This window comes from Pseudorca crassidens, chromosome 7 (assembly GCF_039906515.1).
Source record: "Pseudorca crassidens isolate mPseCra1 chromosome 7, mPseCra1.hap1, whole genome shotgun sequence".
NCBI lineage: Eukaryota > Metazoa > Chordata > Mammalia > Artiodactyla > Delphinidae > Pseudorca > Pseudorca crassidens.
Genome location: NC_090302.1, coordinates 101,055,814 through 101,079,230, shown reverse-complemented (window position 1 = coordinate 101,079,230; position 23,417 = coordinate 101,055,814). Strand labels below are relative to the sequence as shown.

Genomic DNA, 23,417 nt, shown 5'->3' with positions numbered 1-23,417 from the left:
GATACGTGTGAGGAATATTCCAGCTATTTGGGGGAAGGGGTGCGGATTTCTCGGAATTGGGCCACTGCCCACTTTTTGACCTTTATGGTCGGCCTTGGAACTGTCATGGCGCCTGTGGGTGTGTCATTGAGCGTGCTGATGTCTTACAATGAGAGTATATTGAGGCTCAAGGCCTACTGGACTCGTCCGCCATCTTGGACCTATTTGGTTCTAATCAGTTTATGTTGTGCCCTCGGGCTATGTCATTCTTTTAAAGGCTGTGCCCTGCCCCCTTCCTGTCTCGAAACCATCGGTCATATTTCCCACCACCCACGTAAATACCCTCTAGAACAGGACAAGAACATCGTACTAGCGTTAGTGCAGGCATCTAAGAACCCATGTACGTTCGGGGGAGGCACGTCTGGAGCCTGCTGTGCAGCCCTGTGCAGGGCCTGTGGGGCATCGGGGACAAGGCATGGCCTTTCCTTTCCTCAGGACAGTTCCAGCCACAGGGAGCTGAGGCAGAGACACAGAGACACCCCCCCCCCCTGCCCCCGCCACCTCCAAGGTCGCCAAGGTGAAAAGAGCCTGGAGGGGCTGCAAAGCAGAGGTGACAATGCCACGGGTGGCAGGGACACAGGTGGACATGGAGGGGAAAGTCCACACAGACAGGATCACAGATAAGAACAAGGTCAGAGAGATGGGAGGGAGGGGTGAAGTGAGGGAAGAGGAGGCTTCCTAGTTTGAGGTCAGCCGTCTCTGCTTGAGGGATGCAGGATGTATCCAAGGTTGGATATGTGTGTGTGTGTGTGTGTGTGTGAGAGAGAGAGAGAGAGAGAGAGAGAGAGAGAGAGAGAGAGAACCAAATGTGAGAAGAGAGGAGGCCCTGTGTTCCAGTTCTTGGGCGGCATAAGACTCCATGGACCCTAGCTCTTCCCAGAGATGAGGGTCAGCTGGGAATTTCCTTGTCTTTTTTTTTTTTTTTTTTGCCTCAAAGCAATGCATGCTTTAGACTCTTCTAGAACCAAATTTGATCCTCACTCTAGCTCGGTTTGTTGGATCAAGAGTCAACTCAAGCAATCTCCTTTATCCCCTCTAGAGCATACAACCCTTAAAACTGCCTTGCTTATCTTAAATTAAGCTGTAATTTGGTAAACTGACATCAGCTTCAGATCTGTCCTCAGGGTCTTCCTGTGGCTTGAGATCTGACTCTGAGGTTTATGACTTCTTTTTAACTGTGTAAAAAGACCACAGGGTGAGAATCCAGGCGTCAGGCTTCTCATCCAGGGCCAGACACTAAACAGCTGCACGATCCTGGGAAGTCACTTCCTTTCCTCTCCAACCTCACATTTACCCTTATTCAGGTAAATAAGGGTAAATGTGAATAAGGGTAAATATGAGGTTGGAGAGGAAAGGAAGGGACTAAATGACCTCTCAGGGATCCTCCAGTGGTGGCCCTGTGCTGCCTGACTGCACGCCTCAGAGACCAAATGTTCACCTGGAGAGTGGTCAGCAGGGAACCCAGTTCCCAGCCTTGGGGTTGCTCACCTACCTGCCCCTCCACCAAAGAGCTGGGGGACCTCCAGCAGGCCACGTCTACCTATCTTCATCTCACATTGCTCATCGGACAAGGATAATCAGAGATCTTACCCAGCAGGGCTTTTGTGAGAATTCAACGAGTGTCTATGTGTATAAAGACCGTGGCCCGTGGTAAAAGCTGTATTTCAGTACAAGCTCTCTTTAGTGTAATCATTACTCAGAAAGCTGATTTTAATTTAAAAAAAAAACAAAAAAACCACATCCTCCAATAGTAATATCACAACCCAGGGCCTCACCTCTGTCAGAGGAAATCTATAGAGGAATCACATCACAGGCTCTCTGGAGGTGGGGCGAGGCGAGGGTGATGGGATCTCAGGCCATTTTCTTTTGGTTATTTAGGTCCCTGGTCTCACTTCCTCCACAGACGGTGAGCTCCCAGGAGCAGGGAAACATGGAGTCGTTTGTTTGCTTCCCCCAGGGCCCAGACTTTCCGAGAATGAAGAGCTCTTCAAGTATTGGGTTGACCAAAAAGTTCGTTCAGTTTTAAGTAAAAATGAGACACATTGTTTCATTTTCACCGAGAACTTTATTGAACAACATGTTCATTAACCAAATGAACTTTTTGGCCAACCCAATACTTGGTGGGTGAATAACAGCACCCTCCCCAGGACACAAAGGAGGTGAGCCTAGGGTTGGCCTCAGCATCCTGCCTAAGGACAGTTTCCAGGCTGAAGCTCAGGAAGGGACCCGACAGAGACCCCATGGCCTCTTAAGGGAGTGAGAGGAGTTCCAGGAGGCTGAATGCAGGGCGAGAACTGGAGAAGAAAAGCTGCCCAGAGAGAGCTCTGGAGACGTGCAGAGGGGCCCATCCAGTGTGTGGGTGAGTGCTCATCTGTGCACGCGCGGGAGGGACCCACCCCCGGCTGAGAAGAGACCGCTGGAAACCAGCAGGCTGACAAGGATCGAGGCTTGCCCGGGGCTGGCACTGTTCATGCTGCCATTAACCAGAGTGGACAGACTGCATAATAGGGGTGCTGCCTAGATATCAGTGGTTAACTACTGACTAACCCTTAATACTTAACTGAACTCCAATGACTTGGTAATGAAGTTCTTCTAGCTTAACACTGAAATTGTCTTTATATTTTACTTTTAAAAATAAACATCCCTATTTTCCCCCTCTCCCTCTCAGTTCCTCTCTAGAGACTTCAGACCCAGTACACTTTTCCTCTCTGAGCTATAGTTTCTCATCTGTAAACTGGAATTAGCTCACCTCCCCTAAATGTCCAACATGGTTGTCTAAAGTGTTAGCACACTGGGGTGTTAAGTACAACGTTGACCCTTTCTTCCTTTCCCCCCTTCTCACATATACCTGAAGAGGAACTGGCAGGAGATGCTATTCCCAGGGCAAAATATACCTGCTATTATAAAGATGGTCATGGGCTTCCCTGGTGGCGCAGTGGTTGAGAGTCCGCCTGCCGATGCAGGGGACACGGGTTCGTGCCCCGGTCCGGGAGGATCCCACATGTCACGGAGCGGCTGGGCCCGTGCCATGGCCGCTGAGCCTGTGCGTCCGGAGCCTGTGCTCCGCAACGGGAGAGGCCACAGCAGTGAGAGGCCCGCGTACCGCAAAAAACAGAAACAAAAACAAAAACAAACAAACAAACAAAAAGATGGTCAGGCCAGACATGTATTCCTTCTGAATCTCATTTTCTCTATATTAAACACAGGTTAAAAACCATCCCTATCTCCCTGAGTTGTTAGGAAAATTACACTGAATAACGGATGCCCAATCCCTGGTTGAGTGCAGGATACAGCTGCCCAACGGCACATGCTCCGTGCATGTCACTGGCCCTACTCCTCCAGCCCTGACACAGAAGGTTGGAGCCATGCTTCTCTCCATCCCTGGCTGAGGGGAAGTGGTCCAAGGACAGGGACTGAGGCCTTCTTAGCAGGGGCCGTGGTGACCAGCCACGTGCAGCCTCATGGATGGATACCTTTACCCTTCAGACTGCACCTGTGCAAGGCGCTCACCAGAGGGACAGCTGAGAGCACTTGGGCTCACCAGGCCTGAGGCCCTGCACTGCCATCCCCGACACCATCTGACGCTGGGCTCCTCTGAGTTCCTCCAGGATGCCCCCAGCGCAGCACTCCACCCTGTGATTCAGAAGCTCCTGCCCCACCCCAGGGAGCCCACAGCACAGTGCCAATACATGCAGGTGGCAGCCACTGCGGGGCTGGGGGGTGGGAGACCACGTACCCTGTGGCCCTCCCAGCACCAGCGTGACCGACACCAGCCCTGAGGATGGGATTCGTCCTCCCACACAGCCTCACATAGCGCCCACACAGCTCTCAGCAGCTTCAGAGGGCCCTGCAGACGTTCACTTCCTCCCGTTTTACAGCAGGAAGCAGGGGTACACAGGGTCCCAGAGCTGGAAGGAGCAGAGCAGGCCTGCAGTCTCCAGCTGCAGTCCCAAGACTCCTGTGGCCTGACTGAGCCTCTGAACCTCACAGTTCCCACTTTGAAAGAGAGAGAAACCTGGGGTAGAAGACCTACAACAGAAATGGGGCCCCATCACATGTGCAGAACAGGGGCCTGGGTGAGGACCAAGCTCAGCTCTGCAGCTCATCTCATGTCATCCTTCCAAGAGCCCAAAGACATGGGCCTCATCTCATGCCAGGCAGGGCTGGGGGCAGTAACTGGCCCTGGGTGACAGCATTCAAGTGCAGAGCTGGGACCGCTGTCCCCCTGTCCCCTCCCCTGCTGCCTAACCTGCGGTCTCCTGGCCACCCACTCCCAGTCTCAGAAATCTCCTGGATCCTTGAAAATCTCTACTGGCACCAAGGAATCAAAACCACAGCACTGTGGTGCCCCATATTTACTTTAGATAAGCAGAGAAGTAAAGTTCAGTGTGGCAAGGGTGCGGGGAAACAGGCACACTTGTGGACTCTTGATGTGAGTTAAAATGGTCCAGCCTTCTTTTGGAGAACAGTTTGTTGTTATCTAAAAAATTTTAAAATCATTTATGCCACTGATGAAACAATTCCACTTCTAAGGAGTTATGTAATAGACTGATACACAAGTCTATATGGATGTGTGATATGTACAAGTGTATTTACTACCATGCTGTTGGAATTAGCAAAAACATAAATAGGATATAGTTGAAACAACTATCCAGAACAGGGGAGAGTAAAAGTGTGGTTCATTCAAACAATAAAATACTCTGCCATTATTTAAAAGAATAAGAAACGGCTTCCCTGATGGCGCAGTGGTTGAGAGTCCGCCTGCCGATGCGGGGGACGTGGGTTCGTGCCCCGGTCCGGGAAGATCCCACATGCCGCGGAGCGGCTGGGCCCGTGAGCCACGGCCGCTGAGCCTGCGCGTCCGGAGCCTGTGCTCCGCAACGGGAGAGGCCACAACAGTGAGAGGCCCGCGTACCGCAAAAAAAAAAAAAAAAAAAAGAATAAATCAATGTACTTATAAAAACATCTAATATAATTTGTTATTGGCTTCAGATTTTCCAGAATGATGGCACATATAAATGCATAGAAATGGCAGGACTTATTGGGGGCCCAAGTGGAACTTTTTTCCATAGACATTTAAAATTATTTGTTAAGTAATGACCAATTTACCATTGAATTGCTAAGACGATTTTATGTATAAGCAAAGGACTGTATTTTACTATTGTGAATTAACTTTGGCCTCTATAATTTTATAAATTTAAAGCTCTACATTATAGAATATTTTGGACATGTTAGACAGTTATTTTTCTTTCTTTTTTTTGAATTGAAGTAACACTGGTTTATAATATTACATAGGTTTCACGTGTACTCCATTATACTTCTACTTCTATATACACTACAGCATGCAAGTGAGATACACAAGAAAGAATGTGGCCTGGATGTGATTACAGAGCTCAAACACTATTTTATAGATAAATAAACTGTGTATTATTTATTTTCATGACTCTCTGAATGTCTCTCCATGGCAACAGGGCCCTGATTTCACAATTCCATGTCACTATCCACATTGGGGCAAGGCTGTGCTTCCTGCCACCAGGCTCAGACATATGTCCAGGTCACCCTAGACTGCCCCATCTCTCTAGTTTATCAGGACTAAGCTGTTTCCAAGCCCCCATCCCACTCCTCACAGTTCCCAGCATCTTCCTCTATTCTCCATCTCATCCACCAAGATCTGGGTTGGGCCTCTGATATCTGTAGGCTGTTGCCATGGACTCCACAGTGCTGTTCCCAAGCTCATGTCCCTCTCCTCTTCCTCGAGCCGCACAGAATCATGGGAGGCATTTTGTTCACTGAAAGGAACTTGGCACTGGCCTTGAGTAAAGTGCAGAATCGGTGCCTGGGCTCTGTGAGAGGATTTGAAGACAATGGCGTGAGGGAAAAAAAACTCTGTTGCTATGTCAGGGATGATATTATCAACATAGTTCAGAATTAACAATGCCAAAAAATTTTTAAACAAAAAAATCTTTATTATACAATCTTTCTCCTTTGAAAGAAAATGCACTCAGGAGTGAGCATGAAATCAGAAGCACGACTGGTGTTTGTTGGGCTGTGAGCCTCAGCTACTTTTGCCAAAACATGCTAACTGGATGGGTCTGGTGCCCTGTGCGCTGGACTGCTGGCCCGATTCCATAATACAGGGCAGCTCGCATGGGCCAACCGTGCCTGTGCTCGGCGGGCAAGGCTGACCCACCCTCCTGTCCTCGTGGGGCAGTGGGAGGGACAGATTAAAGACATATTTCCATGGATTACACTTCAGAGGGGCGCTAGGCAGGAGAATGGTGCTGATTTTCTTGATTGCAGTCCAACCCCACCTCCTCTTCCATCTTCCTGGCCTCCTCCAATCCTCCTGGATTTAACACCAATTAATCCTCTACTCCAGCCCCTTACCTAGTTCTTCCAAGAATTTGTTTTGTTCTTGGCTAGAAATGGGAGGGGAAAAAAAACCCAAAAAACTTTCTGGTTTGTTCAAATACTCTGCATGATCAGGGATTTCCTGCTTAAAAATACAGGATGTAGCAGCAGAACACTACATTTTATTCTCTTTTACTTCCTTTTAATAGTTAAAAATATCACAAGGTGCTTTGGCCGAAAGCCAAACTTGTTCAAACTCTGTGACCCTACCCTATAAAGCGATAATCACAGAGGCTCTGCAGAGCTCCACCCTCTCACCCCACCTCACACAAGCCCCAGACCCTAGCTGGGACCTAGGCCAGCTGCATTTCTTGGTCAGTCTGCTCAAGATGGACACTTACGTAATTTTTATCTTCTTATAAGCAAAAGCAGAAAATCTGGAAATTATTTTTCTAAAGCAAAGCAAGGCACATTCAGGGGATGGTTAAAACGGCAATAGTTTCATACTAATTACTTTTCTAGGTCATTATTTTTCTAAAATCATGATACTGGATGCTTAATACATGGTACCATTCAGTAAGTTCATTCTGTTACTGCTGAATCACAGTGATTACTGTAAATGTTGGTAAGCAGTTGACTCTTCAGGAAACTGGCTGGAATTTCCCTTTCAAAAATGTTGTCTCGGGTCTAAAAAATTTTAGTATTTTTCACGGTAGTGCTTGCTTACAAGCATTTGGTTTGTTGGGAGAAATAATTACATGAAAGTAGATTCTATCATACTAAAAAGGCTTCTCTTATAAACAGGGTAGAGCATTGTACATTTAAAAACAATATTTATATTTTAAGTTAGACATATTTGCTGTGGAAGATTAAAATGATACATATATACAGAAATCTCACTGTTTTTCCATTATCTAGATATATCACCCTCAGCATATTAGTGCATTTCATTAGACATAGATGAATAAACAGAAGGGAGGGACAGAGGTGGGAAGGGAAGAGTGAGGTTGAGTGATTCATTGGTATCCGGTCCTCATTGCATCATGTACACTGTAATTGTTATCTATTGCTGCCTGCATATCTCCTGAAAATGTTGAAGCTTAAAACTACAAGCATTTATCCGACTGGGGCTGGAGGGTCTACTGCCCAGATGGCTCATCACATGGCTACTGAAGAAGCCTCCATTGCTTGCTGGCTCTTGGCAGAAGGACTCAGTCACTTGCTGCAGGGATTGCTCCATAGGACTGCTTGAATATCCTCATGTCAGGGCAGTTGGCCGCCCCAGAGAGAGTGATCTACCAGAGAGAGGAAGGAGGAAACCACAATGCCTTTAATGATCTAGTCTTAGGAGTCACACACTGCCACTTCTGTTGTACCCTATTCATTACAGGCAAGTTACTGATTTTAGCTTATGCTCAGCTGAACCATTTGAAGAGAATGATAAAAAAAATTTTGAACTTCTCCTAAAACCGCAAAATATATACTCTATTTAATCCTCTCATGTTTTCCTCCTGCCATATTTTGATCATGCTGTGTATCATTAATTATCTTGCTACATTATTTTAATAACTCTCTAATATTACACTATCATTTACTCAACCAGAATCCTATAGGGATTCTTGCAATGTGCTTGATATTTTATATAATGCTTCAAGAAACATTTTTGTACATAAATGTTCTTATAATCTATGATTATTTCCTTAGGTTAATTCTTTAGACTACTAGGGTAGAGCAAAATGGTCATTAGTGTGAGAAAGGTTTTGGTGACCCAGAGAAATGAAGCAAAAGCCACCTGACAAGACATTGCCTGAACACTCTCTAGGAGGCTTGGAGAGGGTTAGAAATCCTGGGACGTGATTTGTTATTTATTTATTTTGATTTTTATTTTATTTATTTATTTTTTATACAGCAGGTTATTAGTTATCTAGTTTATATATATTAGTGTATATATGTCAATTCCAATCTCCCAATTCATCCCACCACCACCACCACCCGCCCCCCACTTTCCCCCCTTGGTGTCCATACGTTTGTTCTCTACACCTGTGTCTCTATTTCTGCCTTGCAAACCAGTTCATCTGTACCATTTTTCTAGGTTCCACATATATGCGTTAATACATGATTTGTGGAAGTCATGTAGAAATAGTAGAAATTAATAAATTGGGTCTACAAATGACCCAATTTCATTCCTTTTTATGGCTGAGTAATATTCCATTGTATATATGTACCACATCTTCTTTATCCATTCATCTGTTAATGGGCATTTAGGTTACTTCCATGTCCTAGCTATTGTAAATAGTCTGCAATGAATATTGGGGTGCATGTGTCTTTTTGAATTATAGTTTTCTCTGGGTATATGCCCAGTAGTGGGATTGCTGGGTCATACGGTAATTCTATTTTTAGATTTTTAAGGAACCTCCATACTGTTCTCCATAGTGGCTGCACCAACTTACATTCCCACCAACAGTGTAGAGGAGGGTTCCCTTTTCTCCACACCCTCTCCAGCATTTATGATTTGTAGACTTTTTGATGATTGTCATTCGGACTGGTGTGAAGTGATATCTCTTTGTAGTTTTGATTTGCGTTTCTCTAATAATCAGCAATGTGGAGCATCTTTTCATATGCCTGTTGGTCACCTGTATGTCTTCTTTGGAGAAATGTCTATTTAGGTCTTCTACCCATTTTTTGATTGGGTTGTTCCTTTATTTTGATATTGAGTTGTATGAGCTGTTTGTCTATTTTGGAAAGTAACCCCTTGTCGGTCACATTGTTGCAAATTTTTTCTTACAGTCTGTAGGTTGTCTTTTCATTTTGTTATGGTTTCTTTTGCTGTGTAAAAGCTTTTAAGTTTGATTAGGTCCAATTTATTTTTGCTTTTATTTCTTTTGCCTTGGGAGACTAATCTAAGAAAATATTGCTATGATTTATGTCAGAGAATGTTTTGCCTATGTTCTCTTCTAGGAGTTTTATGGTGTCATGTCTTATATTTATGTCTTTAAACAATTTTGAGTTTACTTTTGTGTATGGTGTGAGGGAGTGTTCTAATTCCATTGATTTACATAAGGCTTTCCAGCTTTCCCAGCACCACTTGCTGAAGAGACTCTCCTTTCTCCACTGTATGATTCTTGCCTCATTTATCAAAGATTAATTGATTGTAGGTGTGTGGGTTTACTTCTGAGCTCTCTATTCAGTTCCATTGATCTATATGTCTGTTTTTGTGCCAATACCACACTTTTGCTTACTGTAGCGTTGTAGTGTTGTCTGAAATCTGGGTGAGTTATGCCTCCACCTTTGTTCTTTTTCCTCAGGATTGCTTTGGCAATTCTGGGTCTTTTGTGGTTCCATATAAATGTTAGGATTATTTGTTCTAGTTCTGTGAAAAATGTCACGGCTAATTTGATAGGGATCACATTAAATTAAAGTCTGTAGACTGCTTTGGGTAGTATGGCCATTTTACCAGTATTAATTCTTCCAATCCAGGAGCGTGGGATATCTTTCCATTTCTTTGGATCATCTTCAATTTCCTTTACCAATGTTTTACAGTGCTCAGTCACCTCCTTGGTTAGGTTTTGCATATATTAAATATAAATGGCCTAAAAGAGGAACCAGAGGAAGGAAGTGGATGAGAGAAAAGACACTGAGAGGGAGTTGATGATTCTGCCTTGTTCTTGAATGAGCTAGCCCCTGCCTCCCATTTGCCCCACCCACCACTCTGGCCACCTTCATCGAGGACCTTAATAATTAGAAATAACAGCCATGGGGACTTCCCTGATGGTCCAGTGGTAAAGAATCCACCTTCCAATGCAGGGGAACAGCATTCGATCCCTGGTCAGGGAACTAAGATCCCACATGCCATGGGGCAACTAAGCCCATGCTCCACAACTACTGAGCTCACGTGCCTCAACTGCAGAGCCTGCGTGCTGCAAACTACAGAACCCACGTGCTCTGGAGCCGGTGCACCACAACTAGAGAAGAGAAAATCCTCACGCCGCCACAACTAGAGAGAAAATGTGTGCGCTGCAACAAAGAGCCCGCGTGCCACAACAATCAGCCGGAGCACCGCAACAAAAGATCCCGCGTGCCTCAGTGAAGATCCCGCATGCCGCAACTAAGACCTGACACAGTCAAAAAATAAATAAATAGTAAGTGAATAAAAAAATAAATATTAAAAAAAGAAATCACAGCCATATGGGAAGCTTAAATAGTCCCAGTGAAGAAAAAATGTATTGGGCCAAGCTTACGTCTCCATAAGATCAAGATCTATGATCAGTGAGCAAACTGTGTTAGACAACATATGTAAGACACAATGTGGAAATAAAAGAGATATCTGAAGTAAGAAATAGGGAGGTGGAATAAGAAAGATTTTATAGTAACAGAGTTGTCTGGTCAGAATACATGCAGTCTGCAAACAGAAAATAAAATAGAAGGTAATACATGTTTGTGTCAAGTGAGTAGGAGAGATAATAGCTACTATATTTCCAAGAAAGAAGAAATCTTTTGAATGAGATGGAATAAAGAATGAACCTTAAGGTAAATGCCATCATGATGGAGAAGATAAAATAGGACACTCCCTTTAAGAACGAGGTATAAAGTTCCAGTTATAAAGTAAATAAGTCCTAGAGATGTCATGTACAGCATGGAGACTATAATTAATAATACTGTATTGTATATTTGAAAGTTGCTAAGAGATATGTTATGGAATGGCCATCAAGGATCCCTCTGAAAATGTGGGCACAGGATCCAGAGAAGTCTGCTAGAACTCTTGATAGCCTGATGTTCCATTATGCCAGGAGCAACTTCTGCTCTAACTCTGAAACAGAAAGCAAGTGTGAAAGATACGACCATGTTCATTTAAAGAAGAAAACTGAGGATCGGAGAGGCCAAAACTTAGTCCCAGGGAGTAAAGAAGATAGAGCAGGTGCACACCACTTCACTGCCTGGATGTAACATGCCCACTACATGAAATTTCATTAAATAGTTTATATATATGTGTATATATATATATATATATATATTTAGTTTTATTGAAAACCCATAGTATATTGAGATTGGACAAGTCGTGGTATTTCTAGCACGTGTTCTGAATCCATTACTACAATAGTGTATTTTCATCCACCCCTTTCCTGAATCCCAAGTCATCTTTGCCCTTTTTCCTAGGCTGTACATATTCAGGTTTTATGGTCTTCCATTACTCGTCTGTGGTTTCTCGGGTTTCCTCTTTCTCCTCTACTCCTGAGGGCGCACTTCGTCCTTTCCCTGCTGAATCACTGTAAAGGGTCTGCTCTTTGACAACTGTTCCTCTCCTCTACACATTGAACCCAGGACACCGGATCCATGCATTTAGCGTGTTTTGGTCCCACCAGCTGAGGACCATAGCCAGACAGCCACCAACCCCGCTCTGAACCAGTCTCCTTCGTATAGATTTTCCCTTTTAATAGAGAAGCGTTTCATAATAAGGGTTCTTTTCTCTTTCTTTTTATTTTGTGTCATCAAGTCTGAAATGTACTGTAACAAACCTTCCATGGAGCTTTTTAACGAAGTATTTGTACCTGCATCGTATTATCAAATGTTCACACCTCCTATAGGATAGAGAGCCCAGGACCACCAAATCACACAGTGTCAGAGCCAGCCTTTTCCTCCCAGTGCCAACTGACAAATTATTTTCACTGGAGCCGCCGGTGTCCCACTTCCTCCTTGGCATGAGTAGGAGAGGAGGGACGTGGACTTGAGAACAGCACAATGGAGTCCTTGGCAACAGCCTACAGATAGCAGAGGCCAAACCCAGACATTCCAGGATGAGATGGAGAGCAGAAGAAGATGATGGGAACTTGAGGAGAGGGATGAAGGTTTGGTACCTACTTGGTCCTGACAAACTAGAGAGATGGGACAGTCTGGAGTGACCTGGACATATGCCTCTGAGCCTGATGGCCCAAAGTGCAGCGTTGCCCAATGTGGATGGTGTCCTTGGATTGCAAAATCAGGGCCCTGTTATCATCAAAGGACATTCAGAAAGTCATGAAGATAAAATAGGCCAGGCACAGAGATGGAGGTATAGGGACAGCTGAAAGGGCCTGACCCACGTGGGGACCCCCCTCTTGGCCCATTTGGTTTAATGTGCCAATTAGTCTCCAGCAGTTCTGTTTCCCAAGGGCTTTATGGAACCTACAGGGAAGGAAAATCCTGAAGAAAGGCTGAAATGGGTTCCTCCAGCTTGCCTGACTGCAGGAGCAGTAGGGCTGAGACAAGATAACATGAAGTCCTGAGTGTGAAAGTCAGATGATGGACCTGAAACTACCAGAACATGCAAGGTGGTGATGGGGGAGGTCGGAAGCCTAATGGTGACCTGAATTCAGACCCAGCGATCAATGCCTCTGTGAACTTCATTCGGTCGACTCACCTGTTCATTGAGTGTCTGCTCCAGCCAGACACCTGGCTACAGAGATGCTAAGATCAAGGCCCTGACCAAGAAGCTTCGCACTGGGACAGAGCTGCAAAGTGACCCTGGGTGCAGTGAAACATATCAACTCAGTCAATGAGACTCTTGCGGTGGCGGTGGGGGGGGGGGCGGGTGAGGGAGTAGCCGTGTGAGGAAAACGCCAAAGTCAGGGCAGGTTAGTTCAGAGTTTATAAACACGGGAGGCTTTGGCTCTGGAAAGGGGACGGGATCAGGACAGGTCCTGGGTTCGGACTCAACCTCACTACCCTGGTCACAGCTGAGGGCACAGTTTCTGGGAGTGGTCAGCTCCCACTTCGTCCCCCCAAACTCCTCACCACCACCTTCTGTGCCTGTCCTGGGAAGGACAGGATCCAGAAACAAACCACGTGCCCAGGGTAGCCAGAGGGTTAGTTCTATGTCCAGCCCCCCACCTTCCAGAGGTGTACCTAGAAGACGACGGCCTTTTATTCAGAGCCTCTCTGCCAACACATCACGTGTTTCAACAACGGTGTGCCTATTCGCTAGCTGGCTTCCGTTCTTTGCCCCGCCCAGGTGACTCAACGCCGCCGAGTACAAAAGTCAGGACGGTCCACCCTCCCAAGAGAGTAAAGAGAGAGACAAGAGTGAGCTCCCGCACACCCCACGGGCGGCAGGGACGATCCAGAGCCCCACGAAAGACACTGTTGCTTCCTGATGGCTCTGCAGGCTGTCACGCCGCGGCGGCTGGGACAGCGAGCGCCCCGCGACAGCACGGGGCAGCGGGGACAGAGCCCACCGGCCGCCTCGGGCTCCGGAGCAGGGCGCCCCCCCGGTCCCAGGCCTCGGCTCCGGGGGCCCTTGGCTCTCATCTTTGTCGTCCTGCAATCGGTGAGTCCCCGCCGCGGGTCCTGGCTGGGGGGAAGGATCGCCTGGTGGCTGGGAGGGGGCGGCAGAAGCGGGGGAGGGAGCGGGGTGGGGGGAGTGGGCAGGCGGACATGGCTGGGTGCCTGCCCGGGTCACCCGCGCAGGACCAACAGTGGGCAGAATCGGGGGAAGGAACAGGGTCACGGCCCGGCAGGACCGACCCGGGCCCAGAGGGAGAAGAGCTCGCGCTCCCCTTCCCGGTCCGCGGCCCGGCTGGCCTTCTGAGCGGCCCCAGCAGTGTATTCCAGGCATTGGAGCGGGCAGTGTCAAGCTGGAAACTCCCTGGCAAGCTGCCTGGAGCGACAGAGAGATTGGCTGTCTTTTCTTTCTTTCTTTTTACTATTTTACACTTATGGTTAAATTCTAAAACATACTCATGGCAAATTGATTAAACAGCAGCCCAAGAAGAAGGCTGCCTTCCACACGTTTTGTTCTGACCCTTGAGTTTCAGCAGGAAGGAGGTTCCCAGTTCCTTCTAGTCACATTGCCTGCGAGGCTGCCCTTAAATGACCATCAGGCAGCCAGGAACTGGAGCCGCCCCTCCTTCCTTAGAGGTGGGTGATGCAAACAGGAAAACCCATGGTGATGCACATCCTAAAGACACTTCAAGTGGAAAGGCTCCACCCCTGCATGTTCCAGGTTCCTTATATGTTTAAAAAAAAAAAAAAATTAAATGTGAAACCAACATTACAGGTGTCATGAAGTTTTAAGTACTTTCATTTAACAAATTAATTCAAAATTCAGAGACGCAATAACATATAATCACAAAATGATTACAGAATTAATTTTTTAAAAAATTAGTCTATACTAGACGAGACCCATGTTTAAGGCTGCTGCATGAATGAATCACTTTAGTACAACAGGTGTTTTTCCAGGTGAATGTGAGAATACCTGTGTAGACAAGGTCAAAATATGATCTTGATGGTTTGGGGAATGTGAGACCTAGGCCTCTGACATCCCAAACTCCCGTTCTCATCCCTTCTCATGGCTTTTTTAAAAATGCATTTACAGTCATGATCACTTTTGTTATATTCTGAGTTAATAACCAATTCCGTTAGATGTCTTAGGTCAGTACATGCGGATTTATCCTATTCTTTCTAACAGCATAACATTTTATTGTATAGGTAAAGCAGATGTGGGTGAACCAGTTTATTTCATTCTTGTCTTTCATGAATATCTTTCTAGATTATATCCTTGTTTGGTTTTTTTGTTTTTTGTTTTTTTGCTAATTCCAACTGTACTGTAGTATATACCTTTGTATGTGTCATACATGCATGTGTACCGTCTACTGGGTAACTCCTTGGAAGTGAAATTGTTGTGTCAATGGGTTAGGTAATATTATACTTTCGTTATATATAATGGCAAACTGTCCTCAAAAAAAAGGCCAGACCATTTTAACTCACATCAAGAGTCCACAAGTATGCCTGTTTCCCTGCACCCTTGGCACACTGAACTTTACTTCTCTGCTTGTCTAAAGTAAATATGGGGCACCACAGTGCTGTGGTTTTGATTCCTCGGTGCCAGTAGAGATTTTCAAGGATCCAGGAGATTTCTGAGACTGGGAGTGGGTGGCCAGGAGACCGCAGGTTAGGCAGCAGGGGAGGGGACAGGGGGACAGCGGTCCCAGCTCTGCACTTGAATGCTGTCACCCAGGGCCAGTTACTGCCCCCAGCCCTGCCTGGCATGAGATGAGGCCCATGTCTTTGGGCTCTTGGAAGGATGACATGAGATGAGCTGCAGAGCTGAGCTTGGTCCTCACCCAGGTCCCTGTTCTGCACATGTGATGGGGCCCCATTTCTGTTGTAGGTCTTCTACCCCAGGTTTCTCTCTCTTTCAAAGTGGGAACTGTGAGGTTCAGAGGCTCAGTCAGGCCACAGGAGTCTTGGGACTGCAGCTGGAGACTGCAGGCCTGCTCTGCTCCTTCCAGCTCTGGGACCCTGTGTACCCCTGCTTCCTGCTGTAAAACGGGAGGAAGTGAACGTCTGCAGGGCCCTCTGAAGCTGCTGAGAGCTGTGTGGGCGCTATGTGAGGCTGTGTGGGAGGACGAATCCCATCCTCAGGGCTGGTGTCGGTCACGCTGGTGCTGGGAGGGCCACAGGGTACGTGGTCTCCCACCCCCCAGCCCCGCAGTGGCTGCCACCTGCATGTATTGGCACTGTGCTGTGGGCTCCCTGGGGTGGGGCAGGAGCTTCTGAAGCACAGGGTGGAGTGCTGTGCTGGGGGGGTCATGGAGGAACTTAGAGGAGCCCAACGTCAGGTGGTGTCGGGATGGCAGTGCAGGGTCTTGGGCCTGGTGAGCCCAAATGCTCTCAACTTCGGATCTGTTTTATTTCTCTCTCATTTTGAATAGTTTCTATTGCTTTCTCTCCAAGTTCACTGATTTTCTACACATCCTAATCTGCTGTTAACCCCATCCAGTACATTTTTTTCCTTTGTGTGTGTGTGTGTGTATTATCATGCTGTTTGTTTGTTTTGTTTTTAAGACTTTATTCTTTTAGAGCAGTTTTAGAGTCAAAATAAAATTGAAGGAAGGTACATAGATTCCCCGTATACCCCCTGTCCCGACACATACATGGTCTCCTCCATTATCAACATACCCACCAGAGTGGTACATGTGTTATAACCGGTGAACCGACACTGACACATTCTAATCACCCAAAGTTCATAATTTATATTATATTATGGTTTATATTTATATAAACCATAAATTTATAAATATAAATTTATAATTTATATTATGGTTCACTCTTGGCGCTGTAAGTTCTATGAACTTGGACAAATGTATACTATTGTTACGGTATCATACAGAGTATTTTCACTGCCCTAAAAATCCTCTGTGCTTTGCCTATTCATTCCTCCCTGGCCCCCAACTGCTGGAAACCATTGATCTTTTTACTGTCTCCATAGTTTTGCCTTTTCCAGAATGTCATGTCATTGGATTCATACAGTATGTAGCTTTTTCAGATTGGCTTCTTTCACTTAGTGATATGCATTTGAGGTTCCTCCATGTCTTTTCATGGCTTGATAGCTTATTTCTTTTCTGGCCTGAATAACATTCCATTGTCTGGATGTACCACAGTTTATTTATCGATTCACCTACTGAAGGAAATCTTGGTTGTTTCCAAGTTTGGGCAATTGTGAAAAAAGCTGCTATAAACATCTGTGTTCACGTTTTTGTGTGGCCATACATTTTCAAGTCATTTGGGTAAATACAAAGGAGCACAATTGCTGGATTATATGGTAAGAGTATGTTTGGTTTTGCAAGAAACCACAAAACTATCTTCAAAGTGGCTCTTCCATTTGCATTTTTACCAGCAGTAATTGAGAGTTCCTGTTGCTCCACCTCTTCATCAGCATTTGGTGTTGTCAGTGTCCAGGTTTTGGCCATTCTTATAGGTGTGTACAGCATCTCATTAGTGTTTTACTTTGTATTTCCGTGATGACATATGATGTGGATCAACTTTTTGTATGCTTATTGGCCATCTGTATATTCTTTGGTGAGGTATCTGTTAAGGTCTTTTGTCCATTTTTTAACAGAGTTGTTTGTTTTCTTATTGTTGAGTTTTTTTTAAGTTCTTTGTATATTTTGGGAAACAGTCCTTTTTATTTTTTTATTTATTTATTTTTAATTTTAATTTTTTTTTTTGTGCAGTATGTGGGCCTCTCACTGTTGTGGTCTCTCCCATTGCGGAGCACAGGCTCCGGGCGCGCAGGCTCAGCAGCCATGGCTCACGGGCCTAGTCGCTCTGCGGCATGTGGGATCTTCCCGGACCGGGACACGAACCTGTGTCCCCTGCATCGGCAGGTGGACTCTCAACCACTGCGCCACCAGGGAAGCCCCTGGAAAACAGTCCTTTTTAGATGTATCTTTTGCAAATACTTTCTCCCAGTCTGTTACTTGACTTCTCATTCTTTTGATATTGTTTTTTTCAAAGCAGAATTTAACTTTAATGAAATCCAGCTTATCGGTTATTTCTTTCATGGATCATGCCTTTGGTAGTTGTATCTAGAAAGTCATCACCAGGGACTTCCCTGGTGGTCCAGTGGTTAAAAATCTGCCTTCCAGGGGCTTCCCTGGTGGCACAGTGGTTGAGAGTCTGCCTGCCGATGCAGGGGACACGGGTTCGTGCCCCGGTCTGGGAGGATCCCACATGCCGCGGAGCGGCTGGGCCCGTGAGCCATGGCTGCTAAGCCTGCGTGTCCGGAGACTGTGCTCCGCAACGGGAGAGGCCATAACAGTGAGAGGCCCACGTACGAAAAAGAAAAAAAAAATCACAACCTGAAAGTTGAGAGTTATGTTTTATTCAGCGGGAATTTTTATTTAATTTATTTATTTGGTTTTGGCCATGCCGCATGGCATGTGGGATCTTAGTTCCCTGACCAGGTATCAAACCCACGCCCCCTGCATTGGAAGCATGGAGTCTTAACCACTGGACCGCCAGGGAAGTCCCTCGGTGGGAATTTTTAGGACTTCAAGCCCAGGAGGCAGCATCTCAAGTAACCCTGAGAGAACTGCTCGGAGGAGGCGAAGGGGAAGCTAGGATATATAGGAGTTTGCAACAAAGGGCAGGTAGTTGGGAACATCAAAAGATTATTGTTAATGAAAGAAAACCCAGATATCCCAAGTTAAGGAATTTAGCACCTTTCTATGTATGGGAAGATGCAAGAGTCAGGTCTCACGGAAATCATTCCTTTAGTATGCACCTAACCTATCTGGGGCCAGAATCCTGTGTTTTCAAATCCTGAGTTTCCTCAGGGTTTTCACATCCTGAGCTTCCTCAGGCCACAGGTGGCCGCAGGTGAAGGCTGCTAGATGGCAGGTATTCTTTCCTTCCTGAGGTCTGTATCTAGATTTGTTTTTTGCATGTGGACATCTAGTTGTTCCAATCCCGATCACTATATCTGTCATTACAGATATGGTTACTTTTTAAATTTCTAGAAGTTCCATTTGGTTCTTGTTTGTTTGTTTGTCTTTTATATGTCATCCATCTCTCTCCTGATTGTGTTCATTTTATTCTTTTATGTCCCTGAGTATAAGATTCAAATAGCTGTTTTATAGTCTTTGTGGATTAATTCAATGGTCTGTGTCACTTTCTACAATTTCTATTGATTGAATTTTTCCTACTTATTCTGATGTTTTCCTGCTTCCTGCTCTGTCACTTTTTATTAAGTGATACAGATTGTGAATTTTGTTTTCTTAGGTATTCATTTTTGTTGTTCTTTTAAAGAGGGCTGGATATTGTTCCAGTCATAGTAAAGAAAATTGAATATCAGTTCGATCTTCCAATATTTGCTTTTAAGTTCGATGCCTGGGCTACACTTGCCTTATTTGGGCATTAAATTCATTAACTACAAAGGACATAGTAGTTAACCACTGATATCTAGGCAGCACCCCTATTATGCAGTCTGTCCACTCTGGTTAATGGCAGCATCAACAGTGCCAGCCCCGGGCGAGCCTCGATCCTTGTCAGCCGGCTGGTTTCTAGCGGTCTCTTCTCAGCCGGGGGTGGGTCCCTCCCGTGCGTGCACAGATGAGCACTCACCCACACACTGGATGGGCCCCTCTGCACGTCTCCAGAGCTCACTCTGGGCAGCTTTTCTTCTCCAGTTCTCGCCCTGCATTCAGCCTCCTGGAACTCCTCTCACTCCCTTAAGAGGCCACGGGGTCTCTGTCGGGTCCCTTCCTGAGCTTCAGCCTGGAAACTGTCCTTAGGCAGGATGCTGAGGCCAACCCTAGGCTCACCTCCTTTGTGTCCTGGGGAGGGTGCTGTATTTTTATTCTGACATATTTTCTTAATTTATTAAAACACTCAAAATTACAGAAAATTTGCATATATTGTACAAAACCCTTTATCCTGACCATCTGAAAACTAGATGCTAACATGATGAATATCATTCCTGAACACTTTGGTGTGTACTCCCTACAAACAGGAACATTCTCCCCCATAGCCACAATACAACCTTCAAATCAGAACATTAACATCGACACATTACCATCTAATTCGCGGACCTCATTCAAATTTCTCCAATTGCTCTTATGTCATTTATAGCTCAGAGATTGTGACACAAATTGTCACTTTTCTGTGACTCTCTGGTATTTAATAGATCCTGGACAGGTTCCATTAGGGACAGCTTGTCAGGCACTTTAAATTTTTTTTAAAAATTGTGGTAAAATATACATCGCATAAAATTCACCATCTTAACCATTTTTCAGTGTATAGTTCACTAGCATTAACTATATTCTCATTGTTGTGCAACCAATCTCTAGAGCTATTTTCATTTTGCAAAACTGAAACTCTCTACTCGTTAAACAACAACATCCAAATTCTCCCCTCTACCCAGACCCCGGCAATGGCCATTCTACTTTCTCCATGAATTTGACTACTCTAGGGACCTCATGTAAACGGAATCATACGGTATTTTTGTGATTGGCTTATTTCACTTAGGATAGTGTCCTCAGGTTCATCCGTGTTGTAGCATGTGCCAGAATTTCCTTCTTTTTTAAGGTGAATAATATTCCATTTTATGTATATACCACATTGTTTATCCATTCATCCACTGATGGACATTTGGGTTACTTCCATCTTTTGGCTATTGTGAATAATGGTGTTATGAACATGGGTGTACAAATAACCCTTTGAGACCTTGCTTTCAATTCTTTTGGATATATACCCAGAGATGACATTGCTAGATCATATAGTAATTTTATTTTTAGTTTTTTGAGAAACCCCCAAATTTTATGGAAACTGTTTTCCATAGGGGCTGCATCATTTTACATTCCCACCAACAGTGCACAAGACTTCCAATTTCTCCACATCTTTGCCAACACTTGTAGTTTATGGGTTTCTTTTTTCCTTTCTTTTTTTAATAGTGGCCATCCTAATGGATGTGCAGTGGTACCTCATTGTGGTTTTGATTTGCATTTCCCTAATGATGCGTGATGCTGAGCATCTTTTCATGTGCTTATTGGCCATTTGTACATCTTCTCTGGAAAAACATCTATTCAAATCTTTTACTTATTTTAAAATGGTTGTTTATTATTATTATTGTTGTTGTGTTGTAGGAGTTCTTTATATATTCTGGATATTAACCCCTTATCAGATATATGATTTGCAAACATTTCTCCCATTCTGTGAGTTGCCCTTTCACTCTGTTAATTGTGTTTTTTTGATGCACAGAAGTTTAAAATTTTGATGTTAGCACAATTTATCTATTTTTTTCATGTTGCCTGTGCTTTTGGTGTCATATCCAAGAAGTCATTTCCAAATTCCAGTTCATGAAGAACTGCCCCTATGTTTTCTCCTAAGTGTTTTATAGCTTTAACTCTTATGTTTCTATCTGTGATCCATTTTGAGTTAATTTTTGTATACGGTGTTAAGTAAGGGTCCAAGTTCATATTTTTGCATATGGATATCCAGTTTTCCCAAGATTGTCCTTTCTCCATTAAATGATTTTGGTACTCCTTGTCAAGTCATTCGACCATATATGCAACAGTCTATTTCTGGGCTATCTGTTCTATTCTATTGGTCTAGATGTCTGAGGCACCTTTTTAAACCAGAAATTCATCATTTAATCAATATTTGGTGAACAAAAAATTATTTAATGTTTGACTCTGTATCCTGATATTTTTAAGTTTGCATATTATATAACCCTCATTCGTAAATGTGTGTGTGTATGTAAAAGAAAGAGAATATTCACACATATGGTGAAATAGTGGAACTAAATGAGACAAAACATTAATGGATGCTATTTCTAAGATGAGGGGATCATATATAGTTTTTGTATCCTTATAAAAATTTTACCTCCTCCTATTTTCTAGAATAAACATGTTTTCTTCTATAAGAGAAAAGGATAAAGGAGAGTTTTTCAAGGGTATGTTACTTGGCTAGCCCCAAATCATGGAAGTTCAAACATAAATACTGAAGAATATTTAAGACTTTGGAGCTGGGAGAAAGGCGTAAGTTCTGCTTAGTTTTGGAGGTGAGGTGAAAGGATTGTGGAATGGATTCTGGGAGGGGTGAGAGTCTGGAAGCCACTCATGCCTGTCCCTGTTTTGTCCCTATAGGTCACAGCTGCCTCAATCATGCCCACAGGGAAGGATGGAGTTCACCAACAATTAGCTGCCCCACAGGGATGGAGGCGCAGCATCTGGGAGTTGTGTCCCCCAGGTAAATTCTACGACTGATCTCCAACCCTTACCTGACCCTTGTCTGCCTTATCTTCATGTCCTTCTGGTCTTCTGATTCCTGCAGTTCCTGGTTCTTATTCCACAGGCATTTACTGGAAGTCTTCCGTGTGCCAGGCGCTGTGCTAGTGGAGGACGTGAGGCCCCCGCCCTCCTGGAACACTCCTCCTAGGATGACACCCAGACAGATGGACAAACGTGACAGTCAGAGAGATGAGCTAGGAACCGTGAGGATAACTGAGTGATGGGTGGGACAGAGATGGTGTTGGTAAGGCCTCCTGGGGTTGGTGACTTTGGTGCAGAGAGCCAGGTAGAGTGCTCCTGAGGGGGCCCCCGGGAACTGTCACCCCAAGGGGCAGGGCTGGGCTTGTTTTAGCAAAGCTAGGGGGCAGCTGGGGTGAGTGGAGGGTGGAGAGGTCAACAGGACAGGTGGGAGGAGATCACACGGGGTCCTGGACACCGTGGAGGGAGCATGGGTTTTATTTTGTTAGTGAGGGACAACTCCAAAAAGTTTTAAGCGAAAGACTGAAGGAATCAGGTTTGTTTTAGGCAGAGGACCAATGCGATAAGAGCACACTCTTGGATTGAAAGGGGGCAAGACCAGAAACAGGTGGAGAGCCTTCCAGGGCATGTCTGTGAAGTGCACCCCTGGTTCTTCTACCTGGTGTGATGTCTGTTCCATGTGGTTCTATGAGCCACAGGAAAACAGCAGAAACCATGCCTGGCAGGGTGGTTGACTGGGGTTTTTGCTTTGCACGTGTTTCCTTTACCCCAGGAAGGAAAGTGAGTTAGAAGTTGATTTTCTGCACAAGGGCTTCCAGAGCTGGCAAGAGTAGTACTGAGGGGTGCTTAAAAACCCTTTAAGACTGTGCATTTCCATGAGCATCATAAGAAAGACTCTTGTGCCTTTCCATCTGATGCTCAGTGTGGGCTTGTCAAAGTGTCAGGATGTGGACAGGGAAGAGCTTAGCCCCAAACAAACACAAAAACGAAACTGTAAATGCACAAGGGCTTCCAGCACCTGTTGCTGTGGTCCGGGGTCAAGACGGGTGGGCTTTAATATGGTGGTGAACAGAGCAGATTAGGAAGGATGAGGGATATACTGAGATAATTCTTTCTCTTTATAAAATTGTAAGAGAAATTTCTCATATATATTTGCAGTAGTTTTGTTATTTTCTATTTTATAATTAAGTCATTGATTCACCCAGATTTTATTTTCTTATAAGAAGAGAGTAAGAAAGACATTTCATTGTTTTCCAGTAGTCTTCTTAGTTGCCCCAGCACCATTATTAAATAATCACATTTTTATCATTGATATAAATTGTTATCATGATAATACATTATTAAGTTTTCTGTAAGGTAGGGTTTTTAGAGTATATTCTTTTTTTTTTTTTTTGTGGTACGCGGGCCTCCCACTGCTGTGGCCTCTCCCGTTGCGGAGCACAGGCTCCGGACACGCAGGCTCAGTGGCCATGGCTCACAGGCCCAGCCGCTCCGCGGCATGTG

The 23,417-nt window shown here is 44.9% G+C and overlaps 1 protein-coding gene across 3 annotated transcripts in view; it reads left to right on the top strand.

Annotated features, from left to right (window-relative positions):
• Positions 1-23,417, top strand: part of LOC137228130 (tumor necrosis factor receptor superfamily member 10A-like) — an 84,523-nt gene that overhangs the window by 22,508 nt on the left and 38,598 nt on the right. For 2 of the 3 annotated variants that reach the window (XM_067745155.1, XM_067745153.1), the window contains exons 1-2: positions 13,414-13,690; positions 21,792-21,894. In XM_067745155.1, the coding sequence (XP_067601256.1) occupies positions 13,517-13,690; positions 21,792-21,894 (277 nt within the window). In that variant the 5' untranslated portion in view covers positions 13,414-13,516. Of the gene's footprint in view, positions 1-13,413; positions 13,691-21,791; positions 21,895-23,417 lie in introns of those variants that run through there. The other variant, XM_067745154.1, reaches the window with a different exon arrangement.